Source organism: Chiloscyllium punctatum, chromosome 45, assembly GCF_047496795.1.
Source record: "Chiloscyllium punctatum isolate Juve2018m chromosome 45, sChiPun1.3, whole genome shotgun sequence".
In the NCBI taxonomy this organism is placed as follows: Eukaryota; Metazoa; Chordata; class Chondrichthyes; order Orectolobiformes; family Hemiscylliidae; genus Chiloscyllium; species Chiloscyllium punctatum.
In genome coordinates this window covers 45,181,365-45,209,014 of record NC_092783.1, presented here as the reverse complement: position 1 = coordinate 45,209,014, position 27,650 = coordinate 45,181,365, and the positions used below count along the sequence as shown (strand labels likewise).

Genomic DNA, 27,650 nt, shown 5'->3' with positions numbered 1-27,650 from the left:
AGTGCAGTGCAGACTGTTCAGCCCTCGATGCTGCGCCAACCTGTGAAACCAATCTAAAGCCCATCTAACCTACGCTATTCCATTATAATCCATATGTTTATCAAGTAACCATTTAAATGCCCATAAAGTTGGTGAGTCTGCTACTGTTACAGGCAGGGCATTCCACACCCTTACTACTCTGAGTAAAGAAACTACCTCTGATATCTGTCCTATATCTATCACCCCGCGCCCCCCCCCCCCCCACTTTAAGCTATGACACCTCAAACTAGCCATCACCATTGAGGAAAAAAGTTCTCACTGTCCATCCTATCTAAGCCTCTGATCATCTTGTATGCTCTATTAAGTAATTTCTTAACCTTCTTCTCTCTAACAAAAGCAGCCTCAAATTCATCAGCCTTTCCTCATAAGAACTTCCCTCCATACCAGGCAACATCCTGATAAATCTCCTCTGAACCCTTTCCAATGCCTCCACATCCTTCCTATAATGCGACGAGCAGAACTTGGATGCAATACTCCGAGTGCATCTGCACCAGAAATTTGTAGAGCTGTAACTTGACCTCATGGCTGCAAAACTCAATCCCTTTACCAATAAAAGCTAATACGCCATATTCCTTCTTAACTCTATGAAGCTAACAGGGATCTATGTACATGGACACCAAAATCTCTCTGCTCATCCACACTACCAAGAAACTTACCAGTAGCTCTGTATTTCTTTTACTCCTTCCAAAGTCAATCACCTCACACTTTTCCCCATTAATCTCCATTTGCCATCTCTCAGCTCAGCGCTGCAGCTTACCTATATTCCTCTGTAACCTGCAACATCTTTCTGCGTGGTCCACAACTCCCATCAACCTTAGTGTCATTGGCAAATTTACTAATCCATCCTTCTATGCCCTCATCCAGGTCATTTCTAAAAATAATAAACAGCAGTGGTCCCAAAACAGATTCTTGTGGTACACCACTATTAACTAAATGCCAGGATGACCATTTCCCAACAACCACCACCCTCTATCTTCTTTCAGTTAGCCAATTTCTGATCCAAACTGCTAAATTACCCTCAATCCCATGCCTCCATATTTTCTGCAATAATCTACCATGGGGAACCTTATCAAATGCTTTACTGAAATCCATATACACCATATCAACCACTTTACTCTCATCCACCTGTTTGGTCACCTTCTCAAATAACTTAATAAAGTTTGTGAGGCACGACTTACCTTTCAGAAAACTGTGTTGACTATCCCTACTCAAAGTGTTCCTTTCTGGATGATTATACATCCTATCTCTTATAATCCTTTCCAACACTTTACCCACAACCAAAATAAGACTTACTTGTAATTACCAGGGTTGTCTCTACTCCTCTTCTTGTATAAGGGACAACATTTACTGTCCTGTAGACAATGCCAACATAAAGATCAAAGCCAAAGGCTCGGCCATCTCCTCCCTAGCTTCCCAGAGAATCTTAGGATAAATCCCATCCTGCCCAGGGGATTTATCTATTTTCACACTTTCCACAATTGCTAACACATCCTCCTTATGATTCTCAATTCTGTCTAGTCTAATCGCCTGTATCTCAGTATCTCCTTGACAAATTTGACTTTTTCCTGTGTGGATACTGATGAAAAATATTCAGTTAGCGCCTCTCCTATCTCCTTGGACTCCACAAACAACTTCCCACTGCTGTCCTTCATTGGTCCTAATTTTACGCTTGTCATTCTTTCATACCTGACATACCTATAGAAAGCTTTAGGGTTGTCCTTGATCGTTCTTGCCAAAGACTTCTCGTGTCCCTTCTTGACTTTTCTCAGCTCTCTCTTTAGGCTTTTCTTGGCTGACTTGCAACTCTCAAGTGATCCAACTGAGCCTTCATGTCTCATCTTTACATAAGCCTCCTTCTTCTTCTTGACAAGAGATTCAACTTCTCTCTTGCTCAACAGGTGCAAATTTATCAAGGACATGCAGTGCCTGTTCTTTGAACAAGCTCCACATTTCAATTGTGCCCATCCCCTGCAATTTCCTTCACCATTCTATGCATCTTAAATCTTGCCTAATCACATCACAATTGCCTTTATCACAGCTATAACTCTTGCCCTGTGGTATATACTTATCCCTTTCCATTGTAACCAATTTGTGGTCACTATCAACAAAGTGCTCACCTACTTCCAAATCTCACACCTCTGTTAAGTTGGCATTCAGACTGATCTATTAAATAACAGCAGTAGGATGATAAATAGTCACACATAGTGTTCAGATTTACAAAATTAATGGAATACACTATCTACTGTCATGATAAGGGTGTGTAGAGCAGAGCTTGAGCATCTTATAATATTCAGACTTTTTTAAAAATGGACTCTTAAATATCTTTCATACTCTATGGCTGCTAATCCTAAACACTTAGTTAGGAGATGCATATCTGGCATTGACTAGAATTTAATGGATCCCAACATAGTATCAAGTTGGTTGTCAGCATTATTCCCAAATCTTCTCCAGTGACTTCTCCCTACTCCATACATCTGTGCTTTGTGATCCAGCATCGATCCTCACAGGAGCAGTCATTGCTGCTGGTTGAGTTGCTGGTAATAGAAATCTGCCATCCTCTAATTGAATGGCAGTTCATGGGGAGGGCATTTTCCACAGCTGAGGCTTTGGTTACATGAAAGGCCTAAATTGATCAAGGAGCACTTATATAATATTGGGCCTTCTCCATGGAAGTGATGAGGAATTCACCACTGGTTCAGCATCAGATGTTGAGGGGCCTATTGATAGAATGAAATCAATCCATTATGTTCTTGAATTGCTATTGAACATTGTTTTGGTCCATTTAGTGTCCAGTTGGTGTGAGAGACTTTAGGTGTAGATAAGGTCATGTAGTTATTCTACTGTAAAATTGGAGAATGAATTTCAATATTAAGAAATCTTGATAATCTGTGCAATTGCGCAGCAGTATATTTCATCTTCAAGTTAAAGGTAGGTTAATTACAGTGAAGAAATCTAATTTCTTTCACATCTTATTTATTTTCTGTATAGCAATAAACTGTGGAAACCCTGGTTCAATTTTGCATGGATATTATAAAGCATCAAAATGGACAGTTGGAAGTAATGTTACATTTTACTGTGACATTGGGTGAGTCTTCAATATATTACTCAATGAATAATTTTAGTGACATACTATAATATGATAAAGTATGATTAAGACAGTGTTAGATGACCCCATGTTCAATCTATTTGTCACAGAAGCTATTCATATTAATGTTGAGTGAGGCTTCCAAACTAGTGTTCAACCATGAAGGTGAACAAAACCATCATTGATGATCAAGGTGGGGAATGTTAATCAGTGTTGTAATCAGAATATTAATGCAAAAACAGAACAGTTAAATGTGTTGTTGGTAGGAAGATCCACATGCTGAGATATAAGTCAGATGTCTTTTGGTGCTTTTTCTACAATATGTTTAACATTATTTGAGTGCAATATGACTGTGAGTTTTATCTGCCAATGTTTTGTATGTGCACTGTCCTTGTGTAGGTGCATTTCAATTTGAAATGCAACAGCATGTGATTCCTATTTCATTGTTCTACTACTCTACTGCAATGATTGGTTTAATTTTCTTTGTTGACAGTTGAGTACATTTTTTGTTTACGAACTCAGAACTCTGACATGTTCTGCCCTGTGTCACATTTTCGCAGGTAATTTTCATGTCTGGTAACAGGTGGCTTACCATTCTTTTTTAGATACAAAATTATTGGGAGAGATTATCATCAATGTACGGTTGATGGTTGGGATGGAGAGGTTCCATCCTGTGAACGTAAGTTTTATCTCTCTATTTTGTAAAGTAATTGGGTTGCATGTCTGAGAAAATGACTGAGCCACTTACAATGAGTCATCATGGCTCATGTCCACGTTTTCTGAATTACACTAGTTTGAAATCCTCAAACTTGGAATCCTTTCTTTGAATTGTAGGGTTATTATTTGCTTTTTGATTCATATTTCATATGGAAATAAAATTGAAACTGTGTTGAGAAATTACCACTTATTAAATCATTCCTACTCCTTTCAGAAGAATATATTTTCTACTTGAAATTAATTTTATTAATCATATTAATTTGGAGCAAAGAATTTTGTTTTGGTGGGTCATAGAGTCATAGAGTCCTACAGCAGAGACAGGCCCTTTGGCTCAAATTGATCCATGCCGACCAAAATGTATGTCCGTGCTAATTCCATTTCCCTTCACCTCGCCCATACCCTTCTCAACATTTTCTATCCATTGTTTGTCTAAATGCCTTTTAAGTGTCGTTAATACACACATCTCAACCACTTCCACTGGCAGTTTATTCCATATGCGTACCACCCTCCATGTAAAAAGGATACCCCTCAGGGTTCCTTTTATTCTTTCCCCTCTAACCTTAAACTGATGCTCTCAAGTCTTCAATTCCCCAACCCTGGGAAAAAGACTGACAGCATTAACCCTATCCATGCCTCTCATGACCTTATACACTTCTATAAGATCCCCTCTCATTCTGCTACACTCTAAAGAAAAATGCCCCAGCTTGTCCAACCTCTCCTTATAACTCAGACCGTTGAGTCCTGGCATTATCCTTGTATATTTCTTCTGCACTCTCTCCAGTTTAATAACATTCTTTCTATAGCAAGGTGACCAAAACTGAACATAATCCTCCAAGTGCGGCCACACCAATGTCCTGTACAACTGCAACATAACATCCCAAATTCTATACTCCGTGTTCTGACTGATGAAGGCCAATGTGTCAAAAGCCTTCTTCACTGCCCTGTCTACCTATGTTCAAAGAACTGTGCACCTTCAGGAGATACTCATCTTAGTTTTGGGATTTAACAATTTTAACCCATGGAAATTAAAGGTTCAACAATGATGCAATGCCTGTTGCTCTTTTGTCTGTTATCAGTCAGATTTGAGGAATGCTTTTGGGCTTCTCTGGGGTTTGCTGTCAGCTGAGTCTGTGGATAGTTGACAGCTGTGTCTAAAGAATAGGGAGAGTGCTATCAGCTGGAGCAGGGTCAGTGCTATCAGCCAATCCCAGGGTTTCTCAGTGGTGGGATTGGAAGATTTCATTGGTCTGGCGCGAGGAGTGGTGTCTGCTGTGGGGTGGTGTGGTGCAAAGCAGAAGGCTATAGGATTGTGGGCATTGAACCATTTGAGAGCAATTATCCCTGGGCCCATCGCAGTCTGAAGAAGAGTCACGGAACCCAAAATGTTAACTGATTTCTCTCCACAGATGCTGTCAGGCCTGTTGAGTTTTTCCAGCAATCTCTCATATTTTTGTTTCTCATTCGAGGTTTGATATGCCATAGAGATTGAATGGGACATATGTGGCTCTCTCTTGACTCCTGAAGGTGGCTCAGCAAACACTGCAGCCTTGACATAGTGTTCTTTTAGTGTTAGCAACTCAGTGCCCAATCATGGGACCCGGTGTAAGGAAGCAGGGTGTGTTGAAAGCTATTTTAATGCCCTTCCTTGTGACTCACTGCACACAATTCTCTGGTGAGTGTCACCAGAGTCCCCCGTTCCACCCCTGTTCACATCACTGATGTTCCACGATTGAGCGGAGATCCTTTTCTGTGTCTTGGAGCTTAAATGGAAGCAGCCACCAGTCAGAGATGCTGCCAGCAATGGAATGTTGCTTAACAGAGGCTTAAGAAGATGGATATCAATTATATATGATGTTAAATTGCTGCTGAAGATTGGTGCAGGTTCATTCATAGTGCTGTTGCAGACAGACAACCGCTTGTTATTCTGAGGTGTTACAGATCAAGAAAATTGTCTTGATTTTGTATTGCCTTATCTCTGAAAACTGAATTCCAGATTTGGGATAACCTGATACCGTTGTCAGTTTCATTGTATTATTCATGTTTGTGTTAAATATTTCAATAGAAATTGCTAACATAGAGTTCAGAGTTTTGTTTCTAGCTTTTCTTATTGTGCTTCCTGTGCAGCAATAACCTGTGATAACCCTGGGGAGATTCTGAATGGACATTATATGACACCAAATGAAACTGATGGAAATAAAGTGTTTTATTATTGTGACTTTGGGTGAGTATTCAGTCAATAAACTACTAAAAGATTCTGGTGAAAGTCTATTATTTTAATGCTATTAATATGAGAAATTCATACTACATCTCTTGTGTATATTATTTCTGACAATGGCTGTGCTTGTGAACTGTGATTGAATATTCCAATTTAGTATTAAACTGAGAATTTTTAAAATAATCACTATACTAATTAAAGTCAGCGACTTTAGAGATTATGTTACGAGAGTAATAGAGTTGGAAATGCTGAATGTTTTATTGATCCCTGGACCCGCAATCTGAGATCAACAGTGGACATCAGAATCTGCTGGTTTCTCAACTGTATACTTTAGGTTGTAAATCAACTCAAAAGTGAGCAAGATGCATCAATATTTCTCTTGTACACTGTAGTTTGCATGGAGTTTGCTCAGCCCTTTTAATTTTAACACAATGACAATTGTATTTTAACAAAACGACAATGGATATTTGATTCTTCCATTAATCCGCAGACCTAGTCCCATTTTAAAAAATATTTTGAAGTTTCTTGCTATTTAAATAGATTTATTTGTCTTTGGACCTTTTAATTTAGTCACTGAACAAATATTGTCCAAGTGAACTCCAGTTTATTGATACAAGTGATTTGCTTCTCTTTTTCTAGATACCACATAGTGGGTAGAGATTATCGGCAATGTACAGCTGAGGGTTGGGATGGTGATGTCCCATCCTGTGAATGTAGGTTATGTTTCCTTGTTTTGTAAAACAACTAATTTGCTGGTCAGTGCAAAATGATTGATATATGGATTGTGTGTGGTTTTAGTTGGCATTGAAACTTTCTTCCCTTCAGTAGTCACTTGGAATGGGAGAAAATATCAACTCAAAGCTTTATTCAGCATTGCATATTAAGGTACATAGTGTGTGAAATCAGAAACGACCATTCAACCAATCAAATTTGCTCCTTCTGAAGTCTTCACTCTTTTGCCATAACTCAAATGATGGAACAAGGAGTTGAGCTTTGGTGAGCGATGAGAAGTTACAAGCTGCTGATGTTAGTGGAGCTTAAGCTGACAGGCAATATCATACGAACCTTGGGAAATTCAGGGGAAGCAAGTGGAAGCCAAAGGCAAAGTGTAATCAATTCTCATACTCTGTTTTCTTTTTCTTCCATTCTCATTTAAATATCTTACTGTGACTTTACCCAACTGAATTAGTCACCTTACAACTATTAAAGGGAAAACTGCATTCATTGATGTTTGAGTGAAAATAAGACTTTAATAAGGCAACAAAAATTTTAAAAAGGCATAAGATTTGTTGTTGGTCCACTGAGGGCAGACAGATAATACTGTCAAAGTGAAGATAGTGATCATTGAGATGGATCAGAATCTTTAGAAGATATTTCCTCATTTTTGTCATGTCATGCCCTTAAAATGATGAAAACTATTGAACGAATAATCTTGAATATATTTTGTAACTTTATAGTAATTTTCAGTGACTACTGCTCATAGATACATGTATACTTTTGCTTCTCCATGTTTCCTTGTCTGTCACCATTTAGTTAGTGAAGATTGATACTGATCAATACTCGAGCAATTGAAGCAGAGGGACCTGTTGATCTGAGGTATTGTGGATTCAGCAGAAGTCCTCCAGTTGTGTCCTAATTCTGAAAACTAATGTACTAAATTGGAGAAACTTGGCATTGTGGACAGGTTTTGATGTAATTATTCACCTTCGTGCTTAGTATCTGTAAACTGAGATGAAAGAAGCTGTTGGAGATTTTGGAGGTTTGTTACATTTCCATCTGTTCTCATTTTCTTTTGTGTGCAGCAATAACCTGTGGTAACCCTGATGAGATATTGAATGGATATTATAATGCACCAAATAAGACAGTTGGAAATAACGTTACTTTTTATTGTGACATTGGGTGAGTATTCAATATATAAATTATTGGACTGTATTATTTGAATGTTGTGATGAAGATAATTTAGATGTCAATCAATCCCTTGTTCTTCACATATCTGATCATATCCCTTCATATTATCACAGAGTAAGCCTGATTCTTTCATTGCTTGACTGATTTAGTTTTGGAATGAAATTTAAAATGTGATGTGACTTGGAAAATGTTTGAAACCAATGTATAATTTGGTAAAATGTTTGCCTTTTCACTGCTTGTTTTTTTTTGTTTTAAACTGTTTCTTGGTACTTTAATAGACATTTCTTCTTTGGATCTTAGAATTCATACCTGTTCAGTACATGGTAATATTTTGTCAATTATCCTGAAGATATTTAAAACAGGTGATTTTGTTATTCTAGATACACTATGCTGGGAAATGGTTATCGGATATGTACACCCAATGGTTGGGATGGTCAAGTTCCATCCTGTGAACGTAAGTTCTGTTTCATCCTTTATTAAAGTGATTAAATTGACCTTCCCAGTCAAATGTTAGGGCCACTCTCAATACGTTGTTGGAGCTTTGATTCAATTCTATGTTTTCTTCCTTACAATATTTGTCCATTGTGGAGTTTTATCTAGAATACAGAAAACATGAATGTTAAAGAAAACTGAAGTGTACTTTGAGAAATAGTCATTCATCAAATCAGACTTTTTTGTTACAAAATTGAATTGTTGGCCCTGGTGCAAATATTAGTACAGTATTTAGATTAGATTCCCTACAGTGTGGAAACAGGCCTTCGGCCCCACAAGTTCACACTGACCTTCCGAAGAACAACCCACCCAGACCTATTCCCCTGACTGATGCATTTAACACTATAGGCAATTTAGCATGGCTAATTCACCTAACCTGCACATCTTTGGACTTTGGGAGGAAACTCAAGCAGACACGGGGAGAATGTGTAAACTCCACACAGACAGTTGCCCAGGGTAGGAATTGAACCCGGGTCCCTAGCACTGTGAGGCAGTAGTGCTAACCACTGTGCCACCGTGCCACCCCAAGATTGAGCAGGATTTTGATATGGGTTTGTATTTTTAGGAGGACTTTAGAGTAACTGACAAGTACATAATTGAAAATTCAGCAAGTGAAAATGACATAATGGAAAAATGAAGACAATATTAATGGTATATAATTAAATCAGATTCATTTTCCAATTCCATCTCACGGTCCAATAAGAGGAGGGGGGTGTGGCCTGATGGTCTTGTTAATCCAGTGATTTACATAATGTTCTGGGCACCCAGGTGCGAATCCTGCCATGGCAGATGGTGTAATTTGAACTCAGTAAAATCTGGAAGTAAGAGTATAATGATGACTGTGAATTTATAGTTGATTGTTAGGAAAAACCCATGTGGTTCACTAATGCTCTTTAGGGAAAGAATCTGTTATCCTTACCTAGTCTCACCTACATGTGACTCCAGACCCACAGCAGTTTAGTTGACTCTTAAATGCCATCTGCACAATTAGGGATGGGCAATAAATGCTGGCCTAGCCATTAATGTCCTCCATCCCATGAATAAAAAAAAATAAGATCAGGACCTGCATCTTATTGGAATTAGTTGTGTCGGTACAGCACAAATTGCTGATTAAGTTTGAGTGAAAATAATAATTTTAGAGGAGGTGACAAAAACAGAGATGGACATTTGTGGTGTTTGTGCTGAGGTGGAGCAAACAATGCTTTTGAAGCAAAAATAAGTGGTTTTTGAGATGGCAAAGATACCTAAAGTCACTCTGGCACTTTAGTGTTCTCTCATTCTGTCTCAGTTAGCAACTGAGGATCGATGATGTGGAGATGCTGATGTTGGACCGGAGTGGACAAAATTAAAAATCACACAACACCAGGTTATAGTCCAACAGGTTTATTTGGAGGTACTAGCTTTTGGAGCTTCATCAGGTAGCTGTGGAGCAGGATCATAAGACACAGAATTTATAGCAAAAGATTACAGTGTCATGCAACTGAAATGATATATTAAACAAACCTAGATTGCTGTTAAGTCTTTCATCTTTTAGAATGGGTTGCCGGTTTTGGTTAATATGCAAATCCTTGAACTTTCTTTTAAGTCACATTCTCAAGATAACTTAAGATTTTATAAAAAAAGTAAAACTCAGCTCAGACAATGCATTAAAGAAATGAGGTTGGAGATTGTCTATATCCTGAGTCAGACACGTTCTGTTTCCAAAGTAGGAATTTATAAAATGTTACATGGATTGTCTGCCTGCAGATTGTGTGTTTTTTGAGCAAAATAGAATGTGCCTAAAAATACAATTCTGAAAATGCAAATTCACCCCATAGACTTACCTGTGTGCGTGCGTGCATGAGAGAGAGAAAGAATGTGAGTGTGGATGAGAGAGCATGTGTTTGCGTGTGTGCATGCTTGGTAGAGTGTGTGAGTGAGTGTGAGGGTGTGTGCATGGGTGAGTGTGTAGGGTGTGTGTGTGTGTGTGTATATAGACCCGACACTCACACCCATGCACACACCCTCACAGGTTTATCCTCCATCATACTCACACACACACTCTACCAAGCATGCACACATGCAAACACACAATCTCTCAAGCACTCACATGGACAGACTCACATGCACACACTCTCAACCTCTCGTGCACGTGCACATATATATATAAGTCTATGGGGTGAATTTGCTTTTGCAGAATTGTATTTGCAGATACGTTCTATTTTGCTCAGAAAACACAATCTGCAGGCAGTCAATCCATGTAACATCTTATAAATTCCTACGTTGGAAATAGAACCAATCTGACTCAAGATTGGAATATAGACAAACTCTAACCTCATACTTATAATTCATTGTCTGAGCTGAGTTGTCACTTTTTATTATAAGACCTTAAGTTATTTAGAGATTGTGACTGAAAAGATGTTCTGGGATTTACATATTAATGGACCAAAACCTGCAACCTATTCTAATAGATGAAGACTTAACAGCAATCTAGGTTTGTTTAATATATTGTCTCAGTTGCACGACATTATATCTTTTGCTATAAATTCTGTGTCTTATGATCCTGCTCCACAGCTACCTGATGAAGGAACAGTGCTCCAAAAGCTAGTACTTCCAAATAAACCTGTTGGACTATAACCTGGTTGTTGTGTGATTTTTCACTGAGGATCAGGTGTGATTTGCTTCCATTCTGTTTTGGTGGGTATGAAATTGCTATTAAATCAATTGCGTGATTTTGTGAACTCTGCCACATTTCGCGTAAGTGGTGCTTGGACGGTCAGGTAAATGAGTTATTGGGAGAATTGTGTACTTTCGCAGAGGCCTCAACATCACTTGTGTGTGTCCCTGACAAACTTTCTACATTCAATGTTTACCCAAATGAATCTTCTCCATATGTTGAGTTACAAGTCAGGTACTCCCAATTTGACAGGTAATGGTTAAAAAGCAAATTACTGCAGATGCTGGAATCTGAAACCAAAAGAGAAAATGCTGGAAATCTCAGCAGAACTGACAGCATCTGGAAGGAGAGAAAAGAGCTGACGTTTCAAGTCTAACTGACCCTTTGTCAAAGCTTTGACAAAGGGTCAGTTAGACTCGAAACGTCAGCTCTTTTCTCTCCTTCCAGATGCTGCCAGACCTGCTGAGACTTTCCAGCATTTTCTCTTTTGGTGACGGGTAATGTTGATCTTTTTTGAGATGCTTTGAGGAAAATCTTAAAACCATATTTGTTATCCACCTGAGAGGCTCCTGTCATGAATGATTTCCAACCAGAGCAGTTGCTTCAGCAGTTTGGCATAACAATGACATGTCCTGCCCAGAAATTGTGAGATTATCAAAATGATACTGAGAAAGTTCTAACTCCCACAGAGTAAGTTATTGCAGTCTATCAACCATTTAAAAAAAATATGGAAATTGAATTCCAAAATTCAAATAATTTGCTACATTAAATAATTGTGACACTGCATAGTGTCTTTCATGTTAAAAATGTAATTGCAATGACAGAACTGTGTTGAAGATGTTGGGTGTTTTGTGATACTTCTACCTTTTCCCTTTTCAATTTCTGTGTAGTAATAAACTGTGGTAACCCTGGCGAAATTCCAAATGGATATTATGTAGCCTCAAATGATACAGTTGGAAATAAAGTGACCTTTTATTGTGACATTGGGTGAGTATTTGCTCTGTGAATCGATGAAAAATGTTGTTGTTTGACGGTTGCTATCATAATCTATAATCACATATTATATGATCATATTATTTTTCATTTGCATTTCAGATAAACATTTTCCATTTCAGTATGAGTCAGGCTTGCAATTCAATGCTGAATAGGCAATCTGATTTTTAAAAAAGTCTTGATCCACAGCAGATCAAGGATGTTACTTCATGGGTTTGGAATATGTATAGATAGATAGACATGTTAAATTTGTTGGTGATGCTTAGACCCATACACTCCAATCAACACTGGATAGCTTTAACTGCTGTGTTCCTCAACAGTCATTATTTCCATGGTGAGCTGGTATATCTGTTCCTCCTGTAATTTGTATTTATATGAAGTCCAATCAACATCATGTTTAACTACAGTGCAATACCATTTGATTACAAATTCATTTATTCATCAGCTATTCCCACATTGCCGTTTACTGCCTAACATTTGTTGTTAGGTGAATACAAGGTTACTCTCTGGACCTTAAAGTTCTTCTCTGATCTGCAAATTATATAACTTACCAAAGTAGCATTCATTCATTAATACAAATGGATTGATTTGCTTCTCTATTTTTGTAGGTACAAGATGGTGGGCAGAGATTATCGACAATGTACAGCTGAAGGATGGGTTGGGGATGTTCCATCCTGCGAACGTAGGTTTGATTTCCCTGTTTTGTAAAGTGATGTTCTTGTCTGTATCAATTGATTCAGCTGCTTTCAATGAATTGTCCTGTAACGTTGGTTGACATCCATGTTTCCTTCACTCAGCCATTTTTCTGTCCTTTCTTTTGCACTTCTTGCATTTCCAGTAACCATATCTTCTGTGCTTGCAATGCCACATATATGCCTTTCCTGGGACTTTAAGCAATAAAATCAGTAGTCACTGTTCACATTGCCATCAGGTGCTGGTAGTGTAGCCAGCCATGGAGAGCCACCTCTGGCTTTGATAGCATGAAAGGCCTCTGTTGGCCAGCTAAGTGCCTAAGGGCCCTTAAATCAAAATGCACTTTCTACATATGACGTGGGATTCCCACTGGATCATCTGCTGATGTTTAGGACCTTGGTCCTAGGACTAAAATGGCCATGTTGTTTTTGGTTTTCTTTCATGATTCTTGATGTTCAATAGAGAAACCAGATTCAGTGAAGTATTGGGATTTAGAGAAATTCTTGCATTTCAAATGCCATAGTTTAGAAAAATGCATTCCAAGTTTACAGAAACCTGTCATTCTCTACAATTATATCTTCATGATAAATATCTGTGAATGATGGTGAAATGATGTGTAGAGGTTTTGGGTTCTACTGTTTCATTTTTTGTTTCCTTTATAGCAATAAACTGTGGTAACCCTGGTTCACTTCCAAATGGATATTATAAAGCAACAAATTGGACAACTGGCAGTAATATTACCTTTTATTGTGATATTGGGTGAGTATTCAGAACATAAATAATGGAGTAATTTTTAATTATTGACATTACTTTAACGTTGCAATTTAGACAATTTCAAATGATCTCACCATTTTTTTGAAGAAATCTTTTCTTACTAACAATGAGGCAGTCTTTCATTTTAGTATTTAACCAACAACTTAAATAAAATCCACTATACAAATCAAGGCTTGAGACAGTGAAGTATAATAGGAATATTAGTGTAATAATGGAACAATTGTAGAGTCATAGAAGTACAGAACAGAAACAGACACTTCAGTCCAACTCATCCATGCCGACCAGATATCCTAACCTAATCTAGTTCCATTTGCCAGCACTTGGTCCATATCCCTCTAAACCCTTCCTATTCGTAAACCCTTCCAGATGCCTTTTGAATGTTGTAATGGTACCAGCCTCCATCACTTCCTCTGGCAGCTCATTCTATACACGCACCACCCTCTGTGTGAAAAGGTTGCCCCTTAGGTCCTTTTAAAATTTTTCCCCTCTTAACCTAAACCTATATCCTCTCCTTCTCGACTTCCCCATCCCAGGGAAAAAAAGCCTTGTCTCTTTACCCTATCCATGCCCCTCATGAATTTATAAGCCTCTATAAGGTCACCCCTAAGCCTCTGACGCTCCAGGGAAATCAACCCCAGCCTGTTCAGCCTCTCCCTATAGCTCAATTCCTGCAATCCTGGCAACATCCTTGTAAATCTTTTCTGAATCCTTTCAAGTTTCACAACATCCTTCCGACAGGAGAGAGACAATATGCACAATATTCCAAAAGTGGCCTAACCAATTTCCTGTACAGCTGCAACATGTCCTCCCAATTCCTGTACTCAAGCTCTGACCAACAAAGGAAAGCATACCAAATGCTTTCTTCATTATCTACCTGCGATTCCACTTCCAAGGAACTATGAACCTGCATCCAAGGTGCCTTTATTCAGCAACACTTCCCAGGACCTTTACCATTAAGTGTATAAGTCCTACTCTGATTTGTCTTTCCAAAATGTAGCACGCTATACTTCTCTAGATGAAATTCCATCTACCACTCCTCAGCCCATTGGCCCATCTGATTAAGATCCTGTTGTACTCTGAGGTAACTTTCTTTGCTTTCCATTACACCTCCAATTTTAGTGTCATCTGCAAACTTAATAACTTTACCTCCTCTGCTTACATCCAAATCATTTATATAAATGACAAAAAAGCAGTAGACCCAGCACCAAAGCTTGTGGCACACCACTAGTCACAGGCCTCCAGGCTGAAAGACAACCCTCCATCACCACCTTCTGTCTTCTACCTTTTGAGCAGTTCTGTATTCCATGAGATCTAACCTTGCTAACCAGTCTACCATGAAGAACCTTGTCAAATGCCTTAGTAAAGTCCATGTAGATTATGTCCACCATTCATTTGACAAATTCATACTCTGAGATCAAACGTGGTGTTCATGTCTGCTGGATCTTCAAAAGTTTTAAATTATATCAGGCATCAGTGCAAAAGTGAACATTATTCTCCAATATTTCTCCTGTGACCTGTACTTGATACTGTGACCAATGCGCAATTTTAGTTGAAGCATTTCATTTTGAATGTTCTGCAATTTTATATTATTTTAAATAAATAGCTTGTTTAGTAAGTTTTGCACTGTGAAACTTAGACTTTTTATCTTGTCAATACACTGGAACTCTTCTTCAGTTGAACCTTCCTGTCTGATAACAAGTTGCTCTATTTCTGTTGTAGTTACAAAATTATGGGCAGAGCTTATCGACAATGTACAGCTGAGGGTTGGGATGGCGAGGTTCCATCATGTGAACGTAAGTTATATTTCCCTGTTTTGTAATGTAACTGAGCTGCATGTTTGTACAAATTGATCGAGACACTTCTTTACTATGCTGCACAGTCAGTTTTGGATCCAACAGAGATCCCTGGATTGGGCTTTGGAGTATTAATAACATCAGAGGTTACCACACCTGGTGATGTGGCTGACAATGGAACACTGCCAGCCAGTCTCTTAAGTGGCTGGTTTAGTAACATTTTGATTTCGGACTGCGGGTGAAGACTGATGCATGTCAATGTTTGGTTCTTCTGTGGACAGAACTCACCTGTTATTGCAAGATATAGCAGATGTAGAGAGAGTTTTGCCTTTGTGTTGCTAGAATAATGATAACTGAATTCTTCACAATGCGGGCAATTTCATTGCATTCATATTGTTGTGTTTTACATGAAAGCAGCTGGTGGTGTTTTTTGAGTTTTGTGACATTTTTATCTCCTTATTTTTTTCTGTGCAGCAATAGCCTGTGGTCACCCTGGAGAGATTCTGAATGGGCATTATCAGGCTCTAAATGAGACAGTTGCAAATAAAGTTATTTTTCATTGTGACGTTGGGTGAGTATTCAGTCAATAAATTACTTAATAGATTTTGGTAATGGCCAGTATTATTTTAATGCTATGTTTAAGACAACTTCAGACAGCCATCTCTCATATAGCATTTCTAATGATGGCTCAGCATCGAAGCTCTGACTATTCTGGTTTAGCCCTGAATTGGCATATCCTGCATACCTATAATATTACTCTGTTGTTGTTGCTGGGGTTGCTCTATTAATGCAAAGATGGAAATGCTGAATATGTTCATGATACCTGGATCTATTATCTGTGATCAGTACGACTTTTGTGACTGCTGGTTCCTCATAAGTACAGAACTTTTGTATTGTTAATCAGCTGTGAAGAGAGATAATCATCAATTTACTTTATATAAGGTCAGAACATAACAATTTTGATTGTCAACAAAACAGTATTGAATTCGCTCATTAATCTGCAAACCTTGACCCATGTTTCATCTTGTTTGTGAAGTTTATTGCTATTTTGATGGATTTATTATTGTTTGATCTTTTGAAATTCTAACCTAGTCAGAAGTAACTTTGAGGCTGTTACTGCAAATGGTTTGTTTTTCATTTTCTAGGTACAAGATGGTGGGTAGCGCTTATCGACAATGTACAGCTGAGGGGTGGGATGGTGATGTCCCAACCTGTGAACGTAAGTTACGTTTAACTGTTTTAGCGGCAGCTCACCAAAACCTTGACCTGGGTAAAGATCCTGGTGTTGCAAAAACAGTACCTGCAGGTTTTTAACTGAGGTTTAAAATCTTTATTGAATGTTTAGAAACATTCCCGATCCAGCCCTCCTCCATTTCGCACCTTCACCATCAGAAAGGGAGAAAACAGCGTCACTGCACCTACTCGAGCTACCCGTATTGTACTGCGCTTGCTCCCCGCTCTCCTGTGATCTGGATAGGGAACTGTCTGTATCGCAGGGAATCCTGGGTAGAAAGACCTCCAATTGCATATGTGCCTGTTATCTAGATTAGAGTGGTGCTGAAAAGGCACAAAAGGTCAAGCAGCATCCGAGGACCAGGAAAATTGATGTTTCGGGCAAAATCCCTTCATCCTGTAATCTAGATTCTGAACTCCAGCATCTGCAGTCCTCACTTTTGCCATGTGTCCTTTGTATAAACTGTAATTTGGGCTACTGCTTGTTGCTTTTAATAGCATTAGGACGCAATTGTAGTGAGAGTGTTACAGACAGTGAGTGCAAAAGTTTGAAAGATACTGCAGGAAGTGAGAGTGCACATTGCGGAGGCACTAACCATAATGTTTTATAATTCTTTAGATGCGGAGGTGGTGTCTGAGGACTCTTGCCTTCATTGCTCACTCCTTTTGAATGTGGGAGTTGGGAGGTCGTATTGACATTGGGCGGGATGTTGGAAGGGTCTCTTCTGGAGTGCTGTGCTGTTCTGGATACCTTGTCATAGGAAGGATATTCAGAGGAGATTTCCTGGGATGTTGCTCGGTGTGGAGGGTATGAGTTGTCGAAGGACGTTGGGTGGTCTTTTGAGTTTTGTGACATTTTTATCTCCTTATTGTTTTATTCTCACTTGAGATGTCATTGTAGAGATTTGTAGAGTCAAGAAGGGTATGGATGGGGAATTTTGGAACTGAGGACATATTTTTAGAATGAAGAGAGAGATTTGCGGAGGACATCAGGGTGGCATGGAATGGAATTCCTGAGGAGGTGTTGGATGCGGGTGCAATTGCGATGTTTGGAGGACACTTGGATGTGTACATGAGTGAGAGGGTCTTGGACAGATGCAGGCCAAGAGCGGGAGGCTGGGACCAGCTTGGTTTGGGATCTGTTTGACATAAGCTGGTCAGACCAAGGGCTCCAATGTTTCCATGAATAATGACTGTACGACTCCCAAATGGCAGACATTACACACTTGTTCAGATATGGCCATAAAAATAATAGAAGCAATGACAGATTAACCAGAGTTTTCTGTTTAACTTTGGTTATGGAGAAGTGTTTAGAAACACTATTCCAGGTCTAAATTACGAGAAGTGTAAATATGGATGAATAGCAGAAAGCTGTCTTAGATTTCTTAATGGGAGATCATGTGCCATAACTTACTGGCGATTTTGCAACGTTACCAGAGAGGGTAGTTGAGATTGTATGGATTTCTAAAAGACACTTCATACAGTACCAAGCAACATACTTGTGAGAAAACCTACAGCTCATGGACTTATAGTGTTTGGAGCAACTTGCATCTCAGTTGCCTAAGTGAGAAGAAACAAAAGTATCATGTTAATGAGTAGGTCCAAAGACATGAAGAATTCTTCAGGCTGGAGGAAGATTTATAGAGGATTTCTCAATGGGTTAGTCTTTCAACCCTGTTTTTTTTCCTGAGAAGCAAATCAGTCAGTTAAAATCATGCAGTATGGAACAGAGTCTTCAGTCCAACCAGTTCATGACAACCATAATCCTAAACTAAACTAGTCCCACCTGCCTGTTTTATAAGGAGAGGCTGGATAGGCTGCAACTTTTCTCACTGGACCTTAGGAGATTGAGAGGTGACCTAATAGAAGCTTATAAAATCTTGAGGTGTATAGATAAGGTGAGTGGCAGGTATAGTTTCCCTAGGGTGGCATTTCGAGAATAGGCAGCATATTAATAAGATGAAATAAGAAAGATTTTAAAAAGACACAAGGGGCAATATGTTTACACAAAGTGGCTCATGTGGAATGAACTTTGAGAGCAAGTGGTGGATTTGGGTACAGTTACAACATTTAAAAGATATTTTGACAAATATGTGAATATGAAGTGTTTGGAGGGATCTGGGCCAAGTGCAGGCATGTAAAACTAGTTTAGTTTAGGATTATGGTTGTCATGGACTGGTTGGACTGAAGAGTCTGTTTCCATACTGTATGATTTGGAGTGACTGATTTGCTTATCTATATCAAATGATTGACTCACTTCATTGCATAGCCCTCCAGTGTAGGTGTCATACAAGTTTTCTTCTTGACAATATTGTGACATCCTCCAGCTTGAAATTCTGATTTTCTGTAATAGGATGAAACACCTATTCAATGCTTTAATCAACATTGCATTTTAAAAGAGCACAATGAGAAATGACTACTCATTAGATCATTCATGCAGCATCCTAGGAGCAGGAAAATCGACATTTTGGGCAAAGCCCTTCATTCAGTCCTGATGAAAGGCTTTTGCCTGAAACATTGATTTTCCTGCTCCTCAGATGCTGCCTGCTGTGCTTTTCTAGCACCACTTTAATCTAAATTCTGATTTCCAGTATCTGCAGTACTTACTATTGCCTATTAGATCAGTCATGTTCTGTTCAGAGAACTTTACTCAGTTTTGAGTTTGTCATGCTACCAGACCTTAATTTGATGCCAAGTGGTAAATGCCATGGGAAATCTACAGGAAGCAAATAGAAGATAAAGGAAAAGTCGAGTAGATGTTAATGATCCATACTTTAATCATTCCCTGGATCTCCTCTCTTCCACTTCCATTCTCATTTAATGATCCTAATATATCTTTGCCTGACAGATTTACTTATAGAGTCATAGAGATGTATAGCATGGAAACAGACTCTTCGGTCTAAACCATCTATGCCGACCAGATATCCCAACCCAATCTAGTCTCACCTGCCAGCACCCGGCCCATATCCCTCCAAACCCTTCCTATTCATATACCCATCCAAATACCTCCTAAGTGTTGCAATTGTACCAGCCTCCACCACATCCTCTGGCAGCTCATTCCATACACGTACCACCCTCTGCGTGAAAAAGTTGCCCCTTAGATCTCTTTTATATCTTTCCCCTCACACCCTAAACCTATGCCCTCTAGTGCTGGACTCCCCGACCCCAGGGAAAAGACTTTGTCTATTTATCCTATTCGTGCCCATCATAATAACATCCTTGTAATTATTTTCTGAACCCTTTCAAGTTTTGCAACATCTTTATGATAGGAAGGAGACCAGAATTGCACGCAATATTTCAACAGTGGCCTAACCAATGTCCTGTACAGCCGCAACATGACCTCCCAACTCCTGTACTCAATACTCTGACCAATAAAGGAACGCATTGCAAATGCCTTCTTCACTATCCTATCTACTTGCTTCTCCACTTTCAAGGAGCTATGAACCTGCACTCCAAGGTCTCTTTGTTCAGCAACACTCCCTAGGACCTTACCATTAAGTGTATAAGTCCTGCTAAGATTTGTTTTCCCAAAATGCAGCATCTCACATTTATCTGAATTAAACTCCACCTGCCACTTCTCTACTTGTGTTGGTTTAGTGTTACTGTTGTTTTAGTTGATGCTTGTGTGGAAGAAGTAGATATTGATGAAGTAACAAGAATGATGGATGACCATTAATGAGGGAACCTGAGACCACCTCCCTATCCTACACCCAACAAACATGACTGATGCCCCTCCCCAGACCAGACAAACATCCATGAGAAGCCTGAACCCAGTATACAACACTGAATCTGACAACTAAGACAGGGGCATGTTGGTGAGGGAAGATTGATCACTCTTAAGGTGTAGTGCCTAAGTGGGCATTCACACTGACCAATGAAATGCCTGCTGTGTACAATGAATAATCACACACACAGGCTTCAGACTTTTGAACCTCATGGAATACACCATCTACTTCCATGATAAGGGCACATAGAGGAGAGCTCAAATGTCTTCTATTTTGCCAAATTCTTTTATAAAGTGACTCTGAAATATTTTTTATCCTCCGTAGCTACTAGTCCCAAACACTTAGTTGGATACCTGAGATTGGCTTGAATTTAATGGGTCCCACCAGAATGTGGGTGGATGTGGGAGCATTATGCCAAAATCATCCTCAGTGACTGCTCCCTACTGCAGACACCTGTGCTCTGCGATCCAGCATAGATCCTCAGGCTGGGCATTAGAACATACACAATAGCAGCCACTGCTCTTGGTAGAGTTGCTGGCAAGGAGAACTGCCACCCTCTGTCTGGCAGCTGATGAAAACAGTTTTCACACCTGAGTGTCTGATTACAGGGAAGGCCCAAGTTGGCCAAAAGGTTTTTATATCAAATTAGGCCTTCTTCATGGAAGTGATGAGGGATTCATATCAGTGTTGAGGGGGATCAGTTGATAGAACTAAATCGATCCATTATATTCTTGAATTCATAGAATCCCTAAAGTGTGCAAGCAGGCCATTTAGCCATTGAGTCCACAACGATCATCTAAATTGCATCCCACCCAGACCCAAACTCTCACCCTATCTCTGCAACCTTGCATTTTCCCATGGCTAATCCACCTAACCCACATGTCTTTGGACTGTGGGGGACAACTGGAGCACCTGGAGGAAACCCACACTGTAACATGGAGAACATGCAAACACCACACCAACAGTCGCCCAAGGCTGGAATCAAGCTCTGGTCCCAGTCACTGTCTGGCAGCAGTGCTTAGCACTGAGTTAACATACTGCTCCCTAACTACTAATAGCTGATGAAAATTGTTGTTTGTCACTATAGTGCCCAGTCGGTGTGTGGGATTGTAGATGTAGGGAGGTCCTGTATTTTTGATATGATAAAACTGGAGAATAAATTTCAAATTTGACATAATTTGATAGGCTATGCAATTATGGTGAAGTATATTTCATCTCAATATTAAATATCTGTTCATTGCAATTATGAAACCTGATGGGGAATTTGGATTTTTCTGATATTTCTGCCTTTTCTTATTTTATTTTCCTTTTAGCAATAAATTGTGGACATCCTGGCTCAATTATGAATGGATATTATAAAGCATCACAATGGACAGTTGGAAGTATTGTTACCTTTTATTGTGACATTGGGTGAGTCTTCAGCATATAACTCACTTAGAATCATAGAGACATACAGCATGAAAACAGACACTTCGGTCCAACTCGTCCATGTGGACCATATATCCAAACCTAATCTAATCCCATTTGCCAGCACTTGGCCCATGTCCCTCTAAACCCTTCCTATTCATATACCCATCCAGATGCCTTTTAAATGTTATAATTGTAGCAGCCTCCACCATTTTGTTATGACATGAAGGTAAACCCCTCTACATTCCACCACTTTGTTACAACATGAAGGTGAACCCCTCTATTAAATAAACCAAACACCACCTCACCTCCTAATCTGTTAAAAATGAGTGACAGCGAACTCCCAAATTCTACTATTTAAAGAAAATAGCATCAATTTATTTTTTAACTCTAAAAGTGAACATTTAAACAACAACTATTCACAACTGTAAGCCCCCATTTCTCTTAACTGCTTATTGCCTACCTGCAACTCCTTAACAATATGCTGTTCTAATAAGACACTTATTAAAATTACATCAACTTAATTTCAAAACCCCACAACCTCTGTTGTCTTCTGTGACTTCACTCTTCCAGCTGCTGAATTCCCTGAATCATCTTCTTTCTTTTTACTGTGAGTATGTTTCATATGAAAAGGTACCATTTGATAGAGAGTGATTCCTAATTTCTTGATCTATCTTGATGGCATTTACTCTCTCACCAATTTTCAAAATGTCCGCACTTTTATATTCCCAACATCGGATCACCTCATTGGTTCGAAGTTCGCAAAACAATTACTTCAAACTTGATTGCGTTTTAGTATCCTGGAACATAAATTAAACTGGTTAAATTTGAATTGTTGTCAAAACAGCAACCAAAATTCAGGTATCCATTTCACAGCCAAATATTTTCAATTTTCCAGTACAGTCTAGGACTGCCATCTAGTCATATACACAGGTGCTTGTAATCTCTCAGTTAAGAACAGCATTCACTCTCTCTTAAAGGTGCAGTACATGCCTTAAACCTCATAGCAACTTCCTCTGGCAGCTCATTCCATACATGCACCACCATCTGCATGAAAACATTGCCCCTTAGGACCCTTTTTAAAGTTTTCCCTCTCACCCTAAACCTATGCTTTCTAGTTTTCAACTCCACCCCCACCACCACTCCAGGGAAAAGACCTTGTCTATTTAACCTATCCATAGCTCTTATGATTTATAATCTCAGCCTTCAATGCTCCAGGGAAAAGGCAGTGTTGGATGATCAACCATCAAGTTAATCAAAACCATTGATAATGATCAATGTATAGAATGTTAGTGTTAGAATAGAAATATTAATACAAAATAGAACTGTTGAATATCTTATTGGTAGGAAGATCTGCAATACAAATCAGTTGTCCTTTGGTGCTGTTTCGACAAAATGTTAAACTTCTTTTTGAAGTCAGCATGATGGGAAATTCTATGTGCTAATATTTTGAATGTGTATTGTACTTTTATGGGGTGCTTTTGAAACTGAAATGTAAGGGCATTTGATTCCTATTTCATTGTTCTGCGAGCCTAGAGCAGTGTTTGATTTATTTTGCTTTATTGATAGATGAATAGACTTTTCCTTTCTGAAACTCAGACCCCTACATGTTCTCTCCAGTGGCACATTTTTTCAATTAATTTTCATGTCTGATGAAAGATGGTTTACCATTCCTTTTATAGATACAAAGTTATTGGCAGAGATTATCGACAATGTACAGCTGAGGGTTGGGATGGTGAAGTTCCATCCTGTGAATGTAAGTTATATTCCTTATTTTGTAAAGTCACTGCATTGCATGTCCAAAAAGAAATGGTTGAGTCGCTTACAGTGAATCATCATGGCTCATGGTCAAATTTTGTTCATTTATACTAGTCTGACATTGTCTAGCTTGGAATTCTTTCTTTTAATCTGTGATAAAGTTATTCTTTGCTTTTTGATTCACGTTGCCTATAGAAAGAACATTGCAGGTGTGCTGAGAAATGACTAATCATCAAATCATTCTTACTTTATCGAGAAAAATAAATTTTTCTGCCTGAGTGTCATGATAGTTTGGAACAACATGCTGAGTTTCTGTAGTGATGGAAATTTAAAAGATGCTCATTTTAGTTGCAGTTTAGTATTAGCAATTTTGGCCCAAGGAAATTAAAGAGATCAGAAATTAGGCAGTCCCTGCTAATTACTCATGTTTAAATCATACAGAGGGTAGGGATCTGAATTGTCACTCCCTTATCTCTGTTGTGAGCCAGATTTGAAGATTGCTGGGGTTTTCCATCAAATGAGTCTGTGGATTGTTGTTGGCTGTGTCTAGAGAAAGGGGAGAGTGCTATTAACTTGTCTCAGGGATTCTCAGTGGTGGGTTTGAAGGACTTCATTGGTCTGGTCTGGGGAGTGGTGTCTTCTGTGGGGTGATGGGGTCAAAGCAGAAGACTGTAGGGTTGTGAGTTGAAGCACTTGAGAGCAATTATCCCTGAGCCCATCAGAAGTTAGTTGTGCTTCAGGGTTGAATGGGACATGTGTGTCTCTCCCTTGACTCTTGAAGACAGCATAGCCAACACTGTAGCCTTGTCGTAGTGTTCCCTCATTGTCAGTCACTCAGTGCCTGATCATGGCTCACAGTGTAAGGAAGGGAGGAGCGATTGAAAACCATTTTATTGCCCTTCCTTATGACTCACTGCACACAATTCTCTGGTATCTGACACCACACATCCCCTATCTCAACTCCCATTCACATCACTGATATCCTAGAATTCAGTTGAGATCCTTTTGCTGTATCCCTGGATTATGAATGAGAGCAGTCACCAGTCATAGTGACACTTCCAGCAATGGAATGCTGTTTATCACTGGCTCACAAAGGTGGATACATTATATTAGATTAGATTAGATTAGATTAGATTATTTACAGTGTGGAAACAGGCCCTTTGGCCCAACAAGTCCACACCGCACCCGCCGAAGCGCAACCCACCCATACCCCTACATCTACCCCTTACCTAACACTATGGGCAATTTAGCATGGCCAATTCACCTAACCTGCACATCTTTGTGGGAGTGTGGGAGGAAACCGTAGCACCCGGAGGAAACCCACGCTGACACGGGGAGAACGTGCAAACTCCACACAGAGAGTCGCCTGAGGCGGGAATTGAACCCGGATCTCTGGCGCTGTGAGGCAGCAGTGCTAACCACTGTGCCACCGTGCCGCCCACTACATTGTTGAATTACTGCTGGAGATTGCTGCAGGTATATTCATAGTGCTTTTGCAGGCAGACAGCAGCATGTAATTCTGAGTTTTATAGATCAAGAAAATGTCTTGATTTTATGTTGCTACGTCTCTGATATCTGAATTCCAAATTTGAGATATCCTGGCATTGTTGACAGTTTCATTGCTATTCATGTTTGTGTGAAATATTTCAGTAAAAAATGTTGTTTTAGAGTTTGGAGTTTTGTTTCTAGCTTTTCACATTATATTTCCTGTGCAGCAATAACCTGTGGTAACCCTGGGGAGATTCTGAATGGACACTATACAACACCAAATGAAACAGTTGGAAATAAAGTGTTTTTCTATTGCGACTTTGGGTGAGTATTCAGTCAAAAATCACTGGGAAAATTTGAGTAAAAGTCTATTATTTGAATGTTTTGATTATGGCAAATTCATTCTGCCATCTCTTGTGCATGACATTTCTGATGACGCCTGAGCATGTGAGCAGTGATTGCATCTTCGAGTTTGGTGCTGAACTGAGAATATTAAAATAATTGCTGTACCGATTAAAATTAATGATGTTAGATTTAACATTGGAACATTGATGCACAGTGGAAATGCTGAATGTGTTAATAATCCTTAGACCCATAATCTGAGATCCATGCCAGACATCAGCGGCTGCTGGTTACTCAACTGTTTGAATTATACTGTCAATCAGCTGTAATGTGAGTGAGATGCATCAATATTTCTCTGGTGGCTGTATGTATATAGAGTCTGATGAGCCCTTTTTATATTTGTAAAAATGTAACTGTATTTGATTCTTTCATTCATCTGCAGACTTAGCCCCATTTGTTTTTAAGTTTTTTGTGCTGACATATTGACTCAGTGGTTAGCATTTCTGCCTCACAGCACCAGAGACATGGATTCGATTCTAGTCTCAGATAGCTGTCTGTGTGGAGTTTGCACATTCTCCCCATGCCTGCGTGGGTTTCCTCTCAGTACTCTAGTTACCTCCCACAGTTCAAAGATGTGCAGGCTATGTGGATTAACTATGGGAAATATAGAGTTACAAGGATAGGGTGCGGGGGTGTATTCTAAGTGGGATGCTCTTTGGACGGTCAGTGTGGACTCGATGGACAATGGCCTACTTTCCACATTATGGATTCTATGACTTACTGCTATTTAGATATTGCTTATCTTTGGACCGTTTAATCTAGTCAGTAAAAGAATATCACCAAATGACCCCCAATTAATGATACAAATGTTTTGTATCTCTTTGTCTAGATACAAGATAGTGGGTAGAGATTATCGACAATGTACAGCTGAAGGTTGGGATGGTGATGTCCCCTCCTGTGAACGTAAGTTATGTTTTGTTGTTTTCTAAAGCAACTGATTTGCAGGTCAGTGTGAAATGATTGACCTGTTTCCAATGAATTATTATGTCCTTTTGGTTGGCATCCAAGCTTTGTTCCCTTCAGTAGTTCAGTATCCTGTATATTGGAATTCTGATTTCTTGGAATGGGAGAAAACATCTATTCAATGTTTTAATCTACATTGCATATTAAAATACATAGTGTATGAAATGAGAAATGACCATTCAGCAAATTAATCCTGCTCCTTCTCAAGACTTTACTCTTTTGCCTTAGTTCAAATGATGGTGTTGGAGCATGGAGCTCAGTCTTGGTGTGCAATGAGAAGTTAGAAATTGCTAATGTTAGTGGAGTTTAAGCTGACAGGCAGTAGTTGTTTGGACCTTGGGGAATTCAGGGGGAGCAATCCTCCTACGCCATTTTCTTTTTCTTCCATTCTTGTTTAGAAATTCTCCTTGACTTTACCCCACTGAATTAGTTGCTTTATTGCTAAAGTATAATGTAATCAAAAGAAGTCAACTTTGTTTTACAAAAGCAAAATGTTGTAAAACAAATTTATTAGCCTTCATTGAGGTTGTAATGACTGGGGTATATTCTGAACTGCTAGTCAAGGAGGACCATGTGGATTTGCAAAAGTTATTTGTTTACGTGCCAAATGTAAGATTTGTAAGCAATATAATGATTCACAGAGTTGTTTCTTTGTCAAAAAAATTTTAATAGACTTATCAACTAGGGCCCAGACATTCCAATGGCCAGAAGCATTGGAGCGACATACAATGTTGCTGTGAATTAGGAATGTGGAAGTCCCAGAGATGGCTGACAATGTGGGATTTGCCCAAAAGAATGCATTCAAGTCAAAGAATTCTGAGATGATTAAAAGTTAGAGGATTCAAACTTGAGTCTAACTCCTGGATAAATATTAATCTAACCCCCCAACACCTGAAGTCCCAAGCTGCACAATTGTCTCCCCAATCCTGCCACTCTCAGGACTCCTGACGACCACTCCCTGACCCCACCCGACTTCCAAACCTCAACCAATACTTTTCAGAGGTGGCTCTCTGGAACTAATACCATCCATCTGCTTCCATTGCCTTGTCTGACCTCTCTGCTCCAAACCAGCTGACCCTGACCTCGATTCAAAACCCCTCTTCCTACCAATCTGAGACTGCCTACTCCGCACCTGACAAACACTACTTTTTGCTGATGCCCCTCACTAGACCAGATAAACATCCAGCTCTGTGATCAGCATAGATCCTCAAGCTGGGCACTGGAGCATTCATAGGTGCAGCCATTACTCCTGGTAGAGTTGCTGGCAGTGGAGAACTGTCACGTTCTGGCAGCTTGTGGGGAGGGCATT

The 27,650-nt window shown here is 39.3% G+C and overlaps 1 protein-coding gene across 1 annotated transcript in view; it reads left to right on the top strand.

The window, feature by feature from the left end:
- LOC140467077 (complement receptor type 1-like) overlaps positions 1 to 27,650 on the top strand; it is a 217,952-nt gene that overhangs the window by 113,495 nt on the left and 76,807 nt on the right. Inside the window, exons 32-47 of the mRNA XM_072563137.1 lie at positions 3,028 to 3,124; positions 3,730 to 3,803; positions 5,966 to 6,062; positions 6,696 to 6,769; positions 7,859 to 7,955; positions 8,345 to 8,418; positions 12,003 to 12,099; positions 12,714 to 12,787; positions 13,461 to 13,557; positions 15,292 to 15,365; positions 15,840 to 15,936; positions 16,511 to 16,584; positions 21,637 to 21,733; positions 23,413 to 23,486; positions 25,204 to 25,300; positions 26,208 to 26,281. Coding sequence (XP_072419238.1) covers positions 3,028 to 3,124; positions 3,730 to 3,803; positions 5,966 to 6,062; positions 6,696 to 6,769; positions 7,859 to 7,955; positions 8,345 to 8,418; positions 12,003 to 12,099; positions 12,714 to 12,787; positions 13,461 to 13,557; positions 15,292 to 15,365; positions 15,840 to 15,936; positions 16,511 to 16,584; positions 21,637 to 21,733; positions 23,413 to 23,486; positions 25,204 to 25,300; positions 26,208 to 26,281 — 1,368 coding nt within the window. The remainder of the gene's footprint in view (positions 1 to 3,027; positions 3,125 to 3,729; positions 3,804 to 5,965; positions 6,063 to 6,695; positions 6,770 to 7,858; positions 7,956 to 8,344; positions 8,419 to 12,002; positions 12,100 to 12,713; positions 12,788 to 13,460; positions 13,558 to 15,291; positions 15,366 to 15,839; positions 15,937 to 16,510; positions 16,585 to 21,636; positions 21,734 to 23,412; positions 23,487 to 25,203; positions 25,301 to 26,207; positions 26,282 to 27,650) is intronic.